Raw genomic sequence first — 15188 nt, forward strand, 5'->3', positions numbered from 1 at the left:
CCAATCCAGAAGCATATTTCCAATTCCGAACTTCGCCACCACCCTTGCCAAACTTCGCCAAAATACCTCCACAAGCTCCACCACTGTTGCCGACTTCAGTGGCTTCTAAACACCACTGTGAGCTCCACCACCACCCTTGCCAGAATAATTCTCTTCTAAGTTTTAACCACTACCACAACACAATGTATTCCCCACGGAAGACACTTTTTCAAATAAAAATATGATAGACAACTAGAATTCCAAATCTTGCGGAGTGCAGGTAGAAATTGGAGGGGTGCAATAAGTAACTGCCAAATAGTTAGTTTGTTGTCAAAATCCCAAATCTACACACACTAACATTCTTTTGACAAAGAAAGTAAATAAAAAACAACAATTTAGATATTCAATGTAAATATAAATGAATGCAGGACTCAACTTTACGAAATCAAAATTTAAGGAATTAAATTCGAACAAAAAATATTACAGAATCAGAATTATCAATCCTAATTGAGAGAAAGTAATGTATATTTTGTATCATTTACCAACAAAACACAATCTCCATCTCTAGCATCGAACTATGGACTATCTTATCTGGAATAGAAATTTAGATAAATTTTATTTAATTAAAAGATTCAGGTGTAGAAAAAATCATATATACAAAGTGTTCCTACATATTCAAGAGAGTAAGGTACCAAATATACGAGGCTGTAATACACGCATAACAGTCTATCAATATAAGAAATTTAAAAGAACACTTTGCCATACATCAAATTTCTATGGCAGAACAAACGAGTCTGTAATAAAATCATAGACCAAGATTCCATGTTGTCCCTCCAAGTTTTAAAAGAACAGCATATCAATAAAGGAACGTCCAATAAAAAAAATCAATATATACAATTTTCATGGTATGAGCACGACTCGTTGTGATCCTATCAAGACCAGTACTCTTCACGAGTTTAACCAAAAGGCAAAACAAGTTTGTGAAAATGATGGAAAATCAGTTAAATTACCTACCTAACTGTTTCACTAAGATCGACACTTCCAATGGTTTCCAAACACTCGTTTATGTTCCTAGCCTGCAAAAAAGTCCAGATGTCAAGATATGGGCTCATGGTATGTTAGCCCTTTATACTCAGTTTCACCCGTGGAGTATTCCTGTTATTCACATGCATCAATAGTATGCACATGACATATTTACAATGTGCATTCACCAGTGACACGAAATACCAAACTCATACTCATGAGATTCCACCTAACACTCTCCTCAGATCAGACTTCTGCTCTGGAGTTAGCCTTGAAGGATACTTGACGTCAAGCTTAACTCTCAGATTCCCCTTCTTCCCAGGCTCTTTTGATATAGGCATTCCTTCATCAGGGACAACAACCTCGGCACCAGGTTTGACAATATCTGTCAATGGTAAGACCAGACTCCTTCCATCCAAGGTAGTAAGGTCCAACGTTTTACCTGTAAGGGCCTCAAGAAGGGTTATCTCCTGGTTGATCACCAAATCATTGCCATCCCTTCTATAAAGAGCATGCGGTTTCTCATCTATCACAAAAGTTAGATCTGCTGGGACCACACCAGGCTCCTGGTTACCCTTCTCTGGGAAGGTAATCTTTGTTCCTTTCTTCCAGCCAGGTTTTATCTCAATAGTCAAAATCTCTTCCACATATCGTGATTTGCTGAAATTTCATTGCACGTTTCAAACATTGTCAACAAACACAAATATCCACTTCTCAGATGTAAAAGAACAAGAGCAAAAATTTTCCTTAAAGAAACATTTATAGTGTCTACATACAGGGCAAATCTTTCCTATTTTCTTGGATAATCAGGTAATTAGATAAACAGTCTGATTACAATTTTCAAAAGACTCGGCAACTTATTTGGATTTTTGATGACCTCTGTCTAAACCTAGTTATTAAGATATAACCAACGATTCCGCAAGCTATCAATTTGTATCATTCAATGAATCTAAAATAACTTTGAACCTATCCTATTTGATTACTCCACTAATTTATTTACCACTCATTCAATACATCCATCTATTTGGCCGTTTCATTCCCTCCGTCCAAAATAGTGACTTCATAAAATCGAATATAACAAACAATTTCATCTAACCAGACTAGAGGTTATGTTGTATTTTTCTATAAAATTATAATATTGAATACTAAATATCATCAGTGTGACATATTCAAAGTCATTTTGCATAGTCTATGAATCTTACAATATGATACAAACTAGGATTCATAATTCAAAAATCAGTTTGGTGATTCACAGTATAAATATTGATTACTAATGTTGGTCTATACCGATAATAATGGAAACTCCTACTCTAGAAAAACAATACTAGATTAATCAAATCACTACAATCAACCATAAAAAAAGGCTTAACTTGGTCCATATAGTTTGACTAATGTTTGACTTTGGTCCCTCATTATGCAACATCACACCGCATAGTTTCAAATCGATGCTAAAGTTTGATACTAAATAAATTGACTCCTTTCATTCAAGATCAGGAAATAAGCTTATAATTTAAACATATGCCGTATTGTCAAAAAGATGCCAGATAAAATTAGCAATTTGTAGTAGTTAGAGTTTCAAGAATATGTAAAACTTGATTTGCCATGTACTGAAAAAGAAATAGTTGATCTGTGTTTTACATCAATAGCTTCTCCAACTTGAAAAAATATAAGTATATACATATTTATTCTAATTTAACTTGAAGTATCTTTACCTATAGTCCCATATAATCCGATAGTTTTCAAAATGTCTCAAGATTCAGGCCGTATTGGACATGATACACAAATGTATCATTACTACCTTGACTTGAAGTTAAAATGGAAGCAGTCTAATAGATGAGGAAACCACTAATGTGAACTCGAGGGTCATGGATTCAACCTTACAGTAGAGAGAACATAGATAGGCTCTTGTGCACTGACTAAATATAAGATATCCATGTTAGTTTCAAATAAGGGTTTAGATTAAAATGTACCCAGTGAGGCTACTAAAACTTATTGAGTCATGGCACACAATCTACCATGACTCAATGGGTACATTTTAATCTAAACCCTTATTTGAAACTAACATGGATATCTTATATTTAGTCAGTGCAAAAGAAACCTCACACTGCATCTATATCTTTGGGATTAACGCCAATGTAAATACAATATACGGATACTTAGCAAGCTGACTTATTATGAAAAAGGCTTCCTCGTCCTTGACAAGCGAACCATTAAATTCCAGAATGACTAACGAACACAACATCCTTTCACGCCATTCCAAATAGATAAGAAATACATGTATGTGTACACAGGCTTCAATTTAATCACATCATGGTAATTAAAGTAGGCTTTAATTAAACTTCAGTTTTATATTCTTCCTCCCATATTCAATGATTAAGGCAAAACCTTCTAGTTTATATATATTCACTAATGATTTTTTTTGTCCTACCATGGGTTTCCTCCAGTTCAGGAGACCAGAGGCTCTCTAAAGAATTATAACCAATGTATGGTATAGGAAAAGTCATCAACTAAATACCATGATTTTCAATTTACATGTTTTCATAAATAGTTACAAAATTCTAACATTGTATTCATTTTGCATCTTGCTTTCAAAATTTTGGGAACGAAGTGGTTGGTAATAGTAAACATTTCTTCTCCACTTCCATCACAAAATTTGGAAAACATAAAGCACGATGAATACATGATGAGAATTTTGTAAATTGTATATTGTAATTACTAACAAAAGTAAATGACCAGCCAAACAGCCCCCTCTTCATCGTTTTACCTTCAATATAACACTAATCATCTTTAGAGCTAACCTTAATTATACTATGTAAACAAACAACTAGATTGCATACATTGACAGGTGTGCCAATTATGAATTATCTTTCCCTAGGAAAGGCAAAAGCAGGGTGGTGAAAATGGTAGGTGATAAAATTATTTTTAAAATCTTAGTGTGGAAGCCTAAAGTTCATTATACACGTGATGATCACCAAAGAAACAGGTTTTAATCAAGGCAACTGCAAAGTAATAAAATGTATTCTCTCACTCAAGACATTAACCAAATGTTATGGTCCCAATAGCCAATTATCTTAACAAAAGTAAGCACTATCCTAATTAGCTGAAGCTGAAGCAGGTGCAAAGTGCGCATGACACTCATTACTTGCCTCTTACTGACAAATCTAAAATGCCATACCTTACTGAGTTCCTTTATTTCACAATAGTTTATCGTGCCACAAGGTCAAAAGCATAACAAATGAACACTAAGGATTCCAACATGTGAGCGAAAACAACTTTCTGGAATATGTTATACCAACACTTAAGAACAACATTTTTTTATCCGTACACTAGAACCAGTCATGAAATTATTTTCCGTTGTTCAAAAAAAAAAACAGCCCATGAAAAATTTCTACTTGCTAGGAAAATTTGCTCTTTCATCATGGGGTTCATATTTACGTTGTACATGAAACCCCCATGTCAACCCTTACATCATCACCTATTCCACAAAGTCCACCTTCGGTCCTTAGTTTCAAGATAAATAAAAAATACTAAGCCATATCTTTTCACCCAAATATAGAATTGATAAACGACCCAAGCATAGACAAGCCACTTACATACAACATACATACGGGGAAAAGTGAATAATGTCAAAAGCAAAAGAGGACCAAAAGAAAGTCATATTACCTAGTCAGTCAAAGATTTGGACTTCAAGAACAATCAACATATAATGGTGTTCAGCAACCACTACATAGTTCTCAGTCAAAGGGTAAGGAAACGAAGTGTAGTAGGCAGACGCTAACCTAAAGGCTTGGGAGTTCAGTGTCACAAAGAGAAGTTGAAATTTGCACTGCAACTCTAGAACTTACAACCATGACAATCCTTCATGGTAAAGACGTGCACACACACGTACACGCAATTGGTCTACTATAGGTAAGGTATATAAATTGGAATAAAAAAAGCAACCCCAACCAACACTTCTCAAATTCACTGTACTTAACTTTCACCCTCTGTTGGAAACTACACTAATTAATCTATAATCAACCATTTCTCTCTCTCTCACACACACAAGCTCATCAACCGAAGAAAAAAATAAAACCCTAAAAACAATCTGAAACAAGCACATTGCGTGAAATTAGGTTAAAAATAAGACTTTTTTTACCCAAAAGCGTCGTAGACGTTCCTGGAGATCTTCATTTTCTTCTTGACGCCTTTGTAGAGGTCCTCCAAGCTGCAAGGCAGCGCATTCTCGACCGCGGCTGCCTTCCTCGGGGCGGCGGCGCCGAACCCGGGGACACCGTTGGAGGTCCGGAAGAAGGCGTCGCGGCGTGAGGAGCCGACTTCGTCCGGGCCGAAGAACTCAGCGTAGATGTCTTCGGCGTTTCGGGGGTTGAAGCGGAAAGAGGAAGCAGGGGGGTTGTGGCGGTTAAAGACGCGGGAGGAGGAGGAGGAAGACTGCGGCGGCGGCGGAAACTGGCCGGATTTGAGAGCCTCCTCGCCGTAGAGATCGTAGATCTGGCGCTTCTGAGGGTCACTGAGGACATCATAGGCTTCGGAGATTCGTTTGAATTTGGCCTCCGCCTCACTCTTGTTGACGGGGTTCTTGTCGGGGTGCCATATGCGGGCTAGCCGCTTGTACGCTTTCTTCAAATCCTCGTCGCTGGCGTTGCGATTCACTTTGAGTATGTTGTAGTAGTCCATGCCCATGACGGTGTCGTTTCGCTGCTCCGGTGAGGCACGGCGGCGGAGATGACCGTTGGGATTGACGGTTAGGATTCGGAGGAGATGAAGAATGAGATGGGAGAAGGAGGAGAATCAAAATGTATAAATAATATAAATAAATTAGTTTCTGTTTTTTCGGGTATATGAAGTTTTCGTGTTTTTAATTCGACGTGCAACGCACACTCCTATCATTCATCCTTCCAACACTGTTCTTCATCACCACAATAAGGCAATCTTTCAGAAAAAACAAAACCCTAAACTACTATATCATAATGAAGAGGGTGTTTTTGCCACTCAGTAGTGTTTTCAGATATTGGTTCAGGAATTAAAAGATTTTTAGTAAAATATATAATGACATGTTAAAAAGTATAAAGCAATGTATTTTTTTTTGTCCTTTTTCAACTTCTTTTAAATTATTTTATTCGTTTATTACAATTTTAAATTTTAAATTAATTTATATTTTCTATTTTTTTTTTCAATTTGAGTAAATCTTCTTGTTTTAATGTAATTAAATTTTGAAATATATAGCCTGTTTATAAATAATATACTACAAGATCTCCGTTTTGTTTACATATTTAACTTTAAAATTATCTTTAAATATTATGATTTCCTTCCGTATAATGTATAATCTTGTTATTTTTTATAATTACTTTATTTAACTTTTAATTTTAACAGATCCTAACTTTCTATTTTCGGACACTCACTCTATCCAACTTTTATTTTTCTATATCTCATACATCGAACAAATAAAAATACAAATTATAATGCATTTTAAAAAATTATTTTTTTCTTTTTATAACTTTTTAATTCTAATATTTAATAATAACACATTATTTTTAAAATATTTAAGAAATGTAGGCACGTCGTGTGCGTGTGTCGCTTTTATCTATAACAATATATAAAAGGAAATCTTCTTTTTGTATCTACTTTTCAAAATACCGATTTTATCCTTTAAATATAATAATTTATTAAATTTTTAAAAATTGACTGTTACTTCTACAAACTTTTTATTAAATCAAATGTCTGTTCTTCTCTTCTTCTTTATTTATCAATGGTTATTCTTTTATTTGTTCTAATATATTTCACTTTATTTTTAATAAATATAATTTAAATATATATATTAACTTAATAACATTATAATATTATTACCTACTAATATAATATCATGCATATTTAAAAAATACATACACACAGTCACGATAGCGCCTGTGTTACACTAGTCAAATTAAAGAAAATAGAATACTAAGTAAGAAAATAAAAACAATTTTAATTGAAATTAATTATGCAATTCAAACTAAATCAAACTTTTACGGTTTGAATTAGTTTACCGTTTAGGATTTTTAAACAATTTTGTCATATATTATTTGTGGAACAATCATTTAATTTTAAAAAAAAACATGAATCAAACTTTATATTATTACAATTACAAATTCACAAAAATACAATTAACTTTTTAATACATAAATAAAGAAGTCAAAATATTTTTAAAAAGTCAACTATAATAATATAATATATATTTGCAATTGAAAATTTAAGTGTGGGTCTAAGTCTCACATTGAATAAAAATTAAAAAATTGAACACTATATAAAGATGAAAACCCATAAATTCATTATCTTAAGATTTTTGGTTAAAAATTGTGTTAATCCCTTATGTGTGCATTGAACTCATGTCTCATTTGTGTTAAATTTCCCTAGTGATCATCTCTCTCAATGTGTTAGGGTTCTTAGTGGATTCTAACTCTACTTTTTCTTTTTATGTTCCCCTTTGGCAATGTTTTAGTCATCAAAGTTTATGATATGAGATGGAAGGAAGAATTCTCTTTGTGCGTCAAATTCATCAGCAATTCAACAAATATAGTTTATTATTGCCCGATTTAGAAGCATACAAAGACTCAATCGTCTCCCACAAAGTTCTAGCATGTGTCTCATTAGCAATGTGATTATAACATTGTCTTCACATACTATTGAATAAAACCATACACTTGTTGGTGCTCAAAGTCTCATTCTTCATTAGACATATAATTCAGCTTCTATGTAACAAATACGGGAAGAAGTTGAATTGTATCGTTCTGACAATGGTGGCGAGTATCATGGACTCTTTGATGCTTATTGTGAACATCATGGTATTGCATATGAGAAGACTCCTCCTAAAACTCCTCAGTTGAATGGTTTAGCTAATAGGATGAACTAGACATTACTTGAAAAGGTAAGATGCATGCTCTCATATGCTAAATTACCCAAGCATTTTTTTGGTGAGGCACTATACACGGCGATGCACATTATCAATCTCACTCATATTGTGATTTTGGACAGTGAAGTGCCAAATAAAATTTGGTTTGACAAGAATGTAAGTTATGATCATTTGCATGTCTTTGGTTGCAAGGCATTTGTTCATATTCCAAATGATGAAAGATCCAAGTTGGGTGGGAAGACAAGGCAATGCATCTTTATTGGCTATGGTGAGGATGAATTTGGCTATAGGTTTTATGATCATATTAAGAAGAAGCTTGTTAGAAGTCGTGATGTACATTTCATGGAAGACCAGACCATTGAGGACATTGATAAAGTGGAGAAGACCACACCCGAAAAAGATAATAATCTCACTGATAGTAACCTGATGAGGTTACCCGCTCATAATCTGGATAATGTTGAAATTGAAGCTTAAGATGATGAGCAACATGGTGATGTTGATGATCAACAGGTTGGAGGTGGAGTACAGGTTCAAATTAGTGATGCTAAAGAGGAACATGATGATGATCTTGGTGATATACCTGAATTACCTCTAGTCCTATTAGTTTTGAAATGGTGATTTAAGCCAAGAAAGGGGGTTGAATTGGTTTTTTAAAACTTTTTCGAAAGCTTAAACATCTTTTCAATTGAATCAAATAGACTGAAAAGTTAGGATGTAAAAGCAGTAGACCAGTACACTTTCAGTCGATTAAAAAGACAAATTAGTCGGCTAAAATACTGAAGATTTATACACATTACAGAATTCGCATATTTAACTCAAACAACAATTTTTTACATACAAGACTTGTTCCAATCAATATTTTTAACAAGTATACAACCTCATATTACACAAGAACGCATTAAATCACACCAAAGAATGAATTGCTTGGTTTTCTTGAATTTTTAAAGAGATTCAAAGTGAGTGAGATGAGGGAGAGAGAATTGCACAATTGTTTTTATACTGGTTCACTCAATCACAAAGCTACATCTAGTTTACCAGGACAACCTGAGCTTGGTTTCCACTATATTCAAAAGTTTTACAAAAGATTAAAAAGAGTTTGGGTTGAGAGTTTTATCCTTAGAGAGAAAACTGTTGGTATCGCGCAGCGGAATGTTTAGCGTTTGGACAAAAACCAAGAGGAAGGGTGAATTGGGTTCTTAATAAAAGTTGTGCTTTTAAAATTTTTCCTTTTAATATCAAAGATCAATTAAAATTGTTTCCTTTATTTTAATAAACACAATAAAATAAAAAGAGTAGAGAAGAGAAAAATGCACAAAGAATTTATACTGGTTCGGATCAAAAAACCCTACTTCCAGTTGTTAATCTCTAAAAAACGAGATTAACTCAATCACTAAAATAAACAAACTTACAATCAATGATAAGAAAGATTAGGTTTAGAAAACACCTCTCTTGAATCACACAAGAGATGAAGACACCTCCACTAAAATCCACAAGGGATGAAAACACCTTCCTTGAATCACACAAGGAATGAACACCTCCTTTGAATCACATAAAGGATGACTGGCTTCTCCTAGCAACAACAACAACACTCAATCACTCAAGATCCCACTTGATGAAAGTTATCGCTCTACCCACACTAGGTTTTTCAAAGCCTTCCCACAGAGAGTTCTCAAGTACTTAAACTTCTCTAACATCTGTGTTTAATAATGAAAGCCTATCACTTTATTTATAGAAGCCTATTTAGAAATTAGGTTAAGAATATGAAAAGTTAAGTCTCAACTGCCATAGATAATCGATTATCAACTGGTAGCGTCTTCTGGTGAACCAGAGGTGTTAAAGGTCAGGTTGGGGGTTCGATTCCCACTGGCAACAACCCACCCAGTATGAATGGACGGAGAAGGGTGAGGGGTTGGGGTGCATCGGGCTGTAGTAACCTGACATGGTCTGGGCGAGCCAGAGATGTTACAAAAAAGTGCACTTTTTTGTAACATCCCTGGCTACCCCTCCTCATAGCGTCTGCTGGTTTGCCAGAGGTGTTAAATGTCAGGTTGAGGGTTCGATTCCTACTGGCAACAACCCACCTAGTATGAATGGACGGAGAAGGGTGATGGGTTGGGGTGCATTGTCATCCAGGATAATCTATTATCAGCCAGGATAATCTATTATCAGTAGGTGATAATCAATTATCAGCTGTGATAATCAATTATTCTAGAGGCTTTTCTCAAAAATCAGTTTTAACTAAGATAACCGATTATCACTAAGAATAATCAATTATTCCAGTGAATTTTGCAAATAAATAAACAATGTTGGTTAATAAACAATGAATATTTTAATAAAATGGGAGAGGTATTATAGCGGGTATAAGGATATGGACGGGGCAGGTATGTGCATCCATATATATATATATATAAACACATTACACACTCTTTTTTTTTATTTCTTCTAATAATTTGCCTTGTAATAAAATTCATTCGCATATCTCCAAGATATTTTTTGTCTTATCAACCTTTAGCAATTATGTTCAAATGATGTATGTCAAATAAATTTTTTTATGTCTCATATTTAAATATTTCTACTATTTTTTAATATTTTTATTTATTGTATTTTTTTTTTCATATGAGAATGTTTAATACTCTTGATTTAAGTGTTCAATAGCATAAACATTTATTTACTAGGTTATATAAATTTGTTTATTCTATTGTTATTAATTTCTGTTTCATCTAAATAATTTTTTTGTTTTCCTAACAATTTTCGTTATCTCTTAATTGTTGACTAGGTCAATATTTGAAAAAAAAAACAGATCTCTAAATTCTCATGAATTTTTTTTATCATCATCTAACATATATTGAAGTTCAAAAGATGAAATATTTATTTTAAAATTATATTATTATTAGTTTAATCTTTGTTCTTGTTTTATTTTGATCAAGTGATGTATTATATATTTTATTAGTGTATAAAAGAAGAGATTTCATTAGAATTTAAAAATTTAAAGTAAACATCCATTTAAAATATTTTTTAATTTGAATTTTTTTCTTTTTATATATATTTTTTAAATATGTTTAAATTTTAACAATTAGGTTTCATTAGTGTTTGTAAATTTAATAAATGTTTTGGTTCTCATGAAATTTTATTTTGTATTCTAATTTGAAATGTATACAATTGAAATATATACAATTATACTTTCTTTCTAAATATTTGATATTAAAGAAGCAAACATCCTTTTAATATTGAATATGTGATAATATTATATTTCTTTTACTGTAATTTTGTATTATTTTATAAAAATTAATTAAATAATATTGAAAAGGTAAAAAATGGGTACGAGTACGAGTATGTACCCGTTACTTTGTGGGGATGGAGATGAGACAAAAATTTGATACTCGTTAAGTTTTGATATGAGGATATGGATGAATTTTTTCGTATAAGATAACAAAACTCGTCCCTATCTCATTGTGATCCATGATAAATAGTATTTATCTTTTATGAGTAATGTTACACTAAAACATTAATAACAATAGGATTTTATTTTAATTAATTTTTTTCAAATTATACTAATATTTCTATAAAAAAAAAGAAAAAAAATCAAATAGAACAAGAAAAATTGTATATCCAATCATAGGTTTTCGTAGCTTAGTTAGGTCTATTCTTAGCCATCTCCCAACTCATGGCTTTTGAAAAAGAAAGAAGGAAAACAATTTAAATTTCAATAAATAAGTAATAGGAAAGTTCGATAGAAGTTACAAAATTTATGTTTTAGAAAAATTGTGAAGTTAGAGAAACATAATCTTAAAGAAGTTAAGAATGAAATTATTATTTTTTTTATATTTTTTATAACTTTTATAATGTAACTTAAAACATAATTATCATTTTTTATTAATTTAAATATTTTTCTTGTTAAGTATTGATATGCAAAGAGTAAACAATAAAATTACAACCAACTATTTAAATTCTTATTTGTCTTTTCTTGTTAAGAGGTATATTAACATTTCCAAGACACTCCCACATTTCAAAATATTTTTAAAAAATATTCTTTTTTCTTTCATTAGTCATAAGGAATTTTATCACAGTCATTATAAGAAATTTTATTGAGAATGTAGCAAACATAATATAAAGTTTCATCCCACATGATTTTAAGCAAACCGGAACTTATAAGCATAATATTCTTCATCTCAAGCAAAGTTCTATTTTCTTTTCGCTACACTCTTATATTGAGGATCACATAGAGGTGCTATTTCATGAATAATACCATGAGTTTCACAAAAATCGCTCATTCTAAAGACATAATTTTACCCTTCTATCAAAACAAAGAATCTTAATTTTCTTTCTAATTGATTTTCTACCTTGGATTTATATATTTTGAATTTTTCAAAAAAAAAAACATGTTTGTTTATTTATTAAATAAACTTCAAACATGTATATAAAGGCTTTCTTGATTACTTTGATTGAACACATGTTTCACATTTTTTCTTCAAATCAATAGAAGATTTAGGAATAGGATTAAGAGACATCATTCTTCTAATAAAATTTAAATTTATATGACATAGTATAGCATCACATATGACAACTTTCAACATTGGTGATAATTAAAGAAGAACTACCAGATATTTTATTGAAAGAAAAAGACATAAGACTTAACTTAAACAAACCATCACAAATATATCTTTTACCCATAAAATCACTATGTTTAGTAATAATAACTCTATTAGACTCAAAAAAAACTTTGTAACCTTGTTGTACTAACAAAGAAGTACTTAATGAGTTTTTCTCTAATTTCAGAAACATGAAAGACTCCATTTAAAATAAGATAATTTCTAAAAGACAACTTTAATTTCACTTGACCCTCTTCTAGAACATGGTCACATTTCTCATACTCATAGTACGTGTGCTTATTTCCTTATATAAAGAAAATATTTTTTTATCACCACACATATTAACATTGGCCCCAAAGTCTATAAACCAATCGTTTGAGTTCAAAACATAATTTAACTCAAGGCTAGTGACATGGTACCTTTCAGATGGGAAATTAGGTGCAACACCCATAAATAATATTATTAGCTTCAAGTTTTGAATTAGACATTAGTTGGCAGGGATGGTGAAAGCAATTTTTGACTACATGATTAGTTCACCCATAAATAAAACAAAGCAATCTCATTCCATATACTTTTATCCTTATGTTTATTATTGTTATAAGAAAAGTTGTTCTTTGCTTTAGAAAAACAATATTTATTCGCAAATTTATGTTATTAAACCAATTTTATTTTGAGGAATTTTTTTAATAGGCTTATAAAAGTTCTCAGATTTATCATAATTCTGAATAAGACATGCTTTGGAAGTAGATTGAGAATTATGAACAATTTTTTGAAAAAAAAATGGTATTTTTCCACAATACAAAGACACACAAGCAAATCATCAAAAGAGAAATTTTTAGACTTATGTTTTAAATTTCGAGCTCAATGAGACCATGAAGGAGACAACTTTAAGATCAAATGGGACACAAACATGATGTTAGGTAAAATAATATTTTTCTAATTTCATGTCATAACAATATTTTCAAACTCATGAATATGATTAGAAATAGGTTTATTATCAACCATTTGAAATTCAATTATTTTCTCACAAGAATATCTAGATAAATCTTTTTCTACATATCCATATTTCAGTTCAACTGTTTTTCATAACTCAATAGTCATTTTAGTATGGCAAAATATTTTATAAATATTATTTGAAAAATCACTTAAAATATATCCATCACATAAAATATTTTTATCCGAAACATAATGTGGAGTAGTAGAAGACCAAGACAAAATGTATCTCCAATCATAGTTTTTTTGTAGCTTAGGTTTATTCTTAGCTATCTCCCAACTCATGGCTTTTGAAAAAGAAAGAAGGAAAACAATTTAAATTTCAATAAAGAAGTAATAGGAAAGTTAGATAGAAGTTAGAAAATTTATGTTTTAGAAAAAGTTTTAATTTAGAGAAATTTTTGTTTTCTTTAAAATTGGAGGAAGTTGCTTTGTTTATTATATGAGGTTTTACTATTTATATAAATTATATGAGAAAAAAATGTATTCGTAAGAATTAAGAGACTCGTATAAACTTTCGTTGAACTGAAAATTAATTGAATTACATAAAATTTAGTAAATTGCTTAAAAGAATAATTACATAAAATTAGTAAATTGCTTAAAAGAATAACGCCAGAAAAATGAATGAAACTTACTTTCATTAAGAATGTGGAATAGATATACAACATCGTTTCATAGGAGATGCTTTCTTTTAAAAAACATCTAATGAAATATTATACATTTTTAATATTAATCAAATTAGTTATAGTACACAATATTTTTAATTGAAATTAAATTAATAACTATATAAGTTACCATTTTCTGTAATAATGATATTAGTTATCACTAATTTTTGTTGAGAACTTGGTTAACCATCTTCATTAAAACATATCCTGACAAACACTTTTTTTGTTTCATTTACAATGTACAAACTTAAGAACTCCCTTGAAACAACTAAATTTAGTCTAAGGATGTGTTCCTTTCCAACGATAGATATGAGGGAGAGTGTGAAGATGGATTTGTGTAGATTTGAGTGGATGAATATTTATGTTTTTTTGAGTGGATTTAGAGGGTAAAGTGAGTAGATTTGGAGATAATTTTGATGAAAGTTAGTGAAAGATTTGATTGATGTGATAGATAAAATTAATTGTTAAAATAGATATATTTATGAAGTTACCCCTTGTATAAAAAGAGATGAATTTTTAAATTGATGTTATTGAAATAATTTCTAAATTAGTAATTTTTAGTCTTAAAAAATAAATTTTTTTTTTTTGAAAACTGAAAAAAAAATTGAATTTAGATTAATGTTAGAAAATAGTAGAAGAATGCGTGCATTGGAAGTCTGGAAGAAGAGGTGGGGTGCATGAACAAAGTGTTGAGAGAATGTGAAGGGAAGGAAGGGGAAGAGGAGAGAGGTGTCTTGAGAATGGTAGGGTTAAGAAGGGAGAACGATGGTCGAGATCGTCTCCGAGAATTGAGTTTGACAGGAGAAAGGAGGAGCGTCAAGGGAAGAGGTCTTCTTTCTCTGTTGATGTTGGGAGTGTGACTCCGAAGATGAACATGACTTTCCGGCAGAGGTTCATGATTAAACTCAGGAATGCGTTTCGGGTGCAAAACTCAACGTCAACTTGACTCGAGAAACAAGCCACGCGAGTTTGTTTGGAACTGCATGAAAATATATATATATATATATATATATATATATATATATATATATATATATATATATATATATA

General features: G+C 31.2%; 1 protein-coding gene across 1 annotated transcript; it reads right to left on the reverse strand.

Annotated features, from left to right (window-relative positions):
- Positions 1-690: 690 nt before the first annotated feature.
- LOC114164770 (DNAJ heat shock family protein) lies at positions 691-5923 on the reverse strand. Its single transcript, XM_028049532.2, has 2 exons — positions 5141-5923; positions 691-1662 (listed from the first exon to the last, which is right to left on the reverse strand). Exons 1-2 carry the CDS (start codon positions 5683-5685, stop codon positions 1218-1220), a joined length of 990 nt encoding a protein of 329 aa, XP_027905333.1. The 5' UTR covers positions 5686-5923; the 3' UTR covers positions 691-1217.
- Positions 5924-15188: the final 9265 nt, after the last annotated feature.

This window comes from Vigna unguiculata, chromosome 9, assembly GCF_037176805.1.
Source record: "Vigna unguiculata cultivar grain cowpea cultivar isolate G323 ecotype 2 chromosome 9, ASM3717680v1, whole genome shotgun sequence".
NCBI classification, from domain to species: Eukaryota; Viridiplantae; Streptophyta; class Magnoliopsida; order Fabales; family Fabaceae; genus Vigna; species Vigna unguiculata.

What these genes read in the sequence shown, in the direction of transcription:
- LOC114164770 (XM_028049532.2), bottom strand. Translation starts at nt 5,685, where the DNA reads ATGGGCATGGACTACTACAACATACTCAAAGTGAATCGCAACGCCAGC. An exon ending in AACGTCTACGACGCTTTTGG is followed by an intron (nt 1,663 to 5,140) that starts GTAAAAAAAGTC and finishes ATGAAATTTCAG; the next exon opens with CAAATCACGATATGTGGAAG.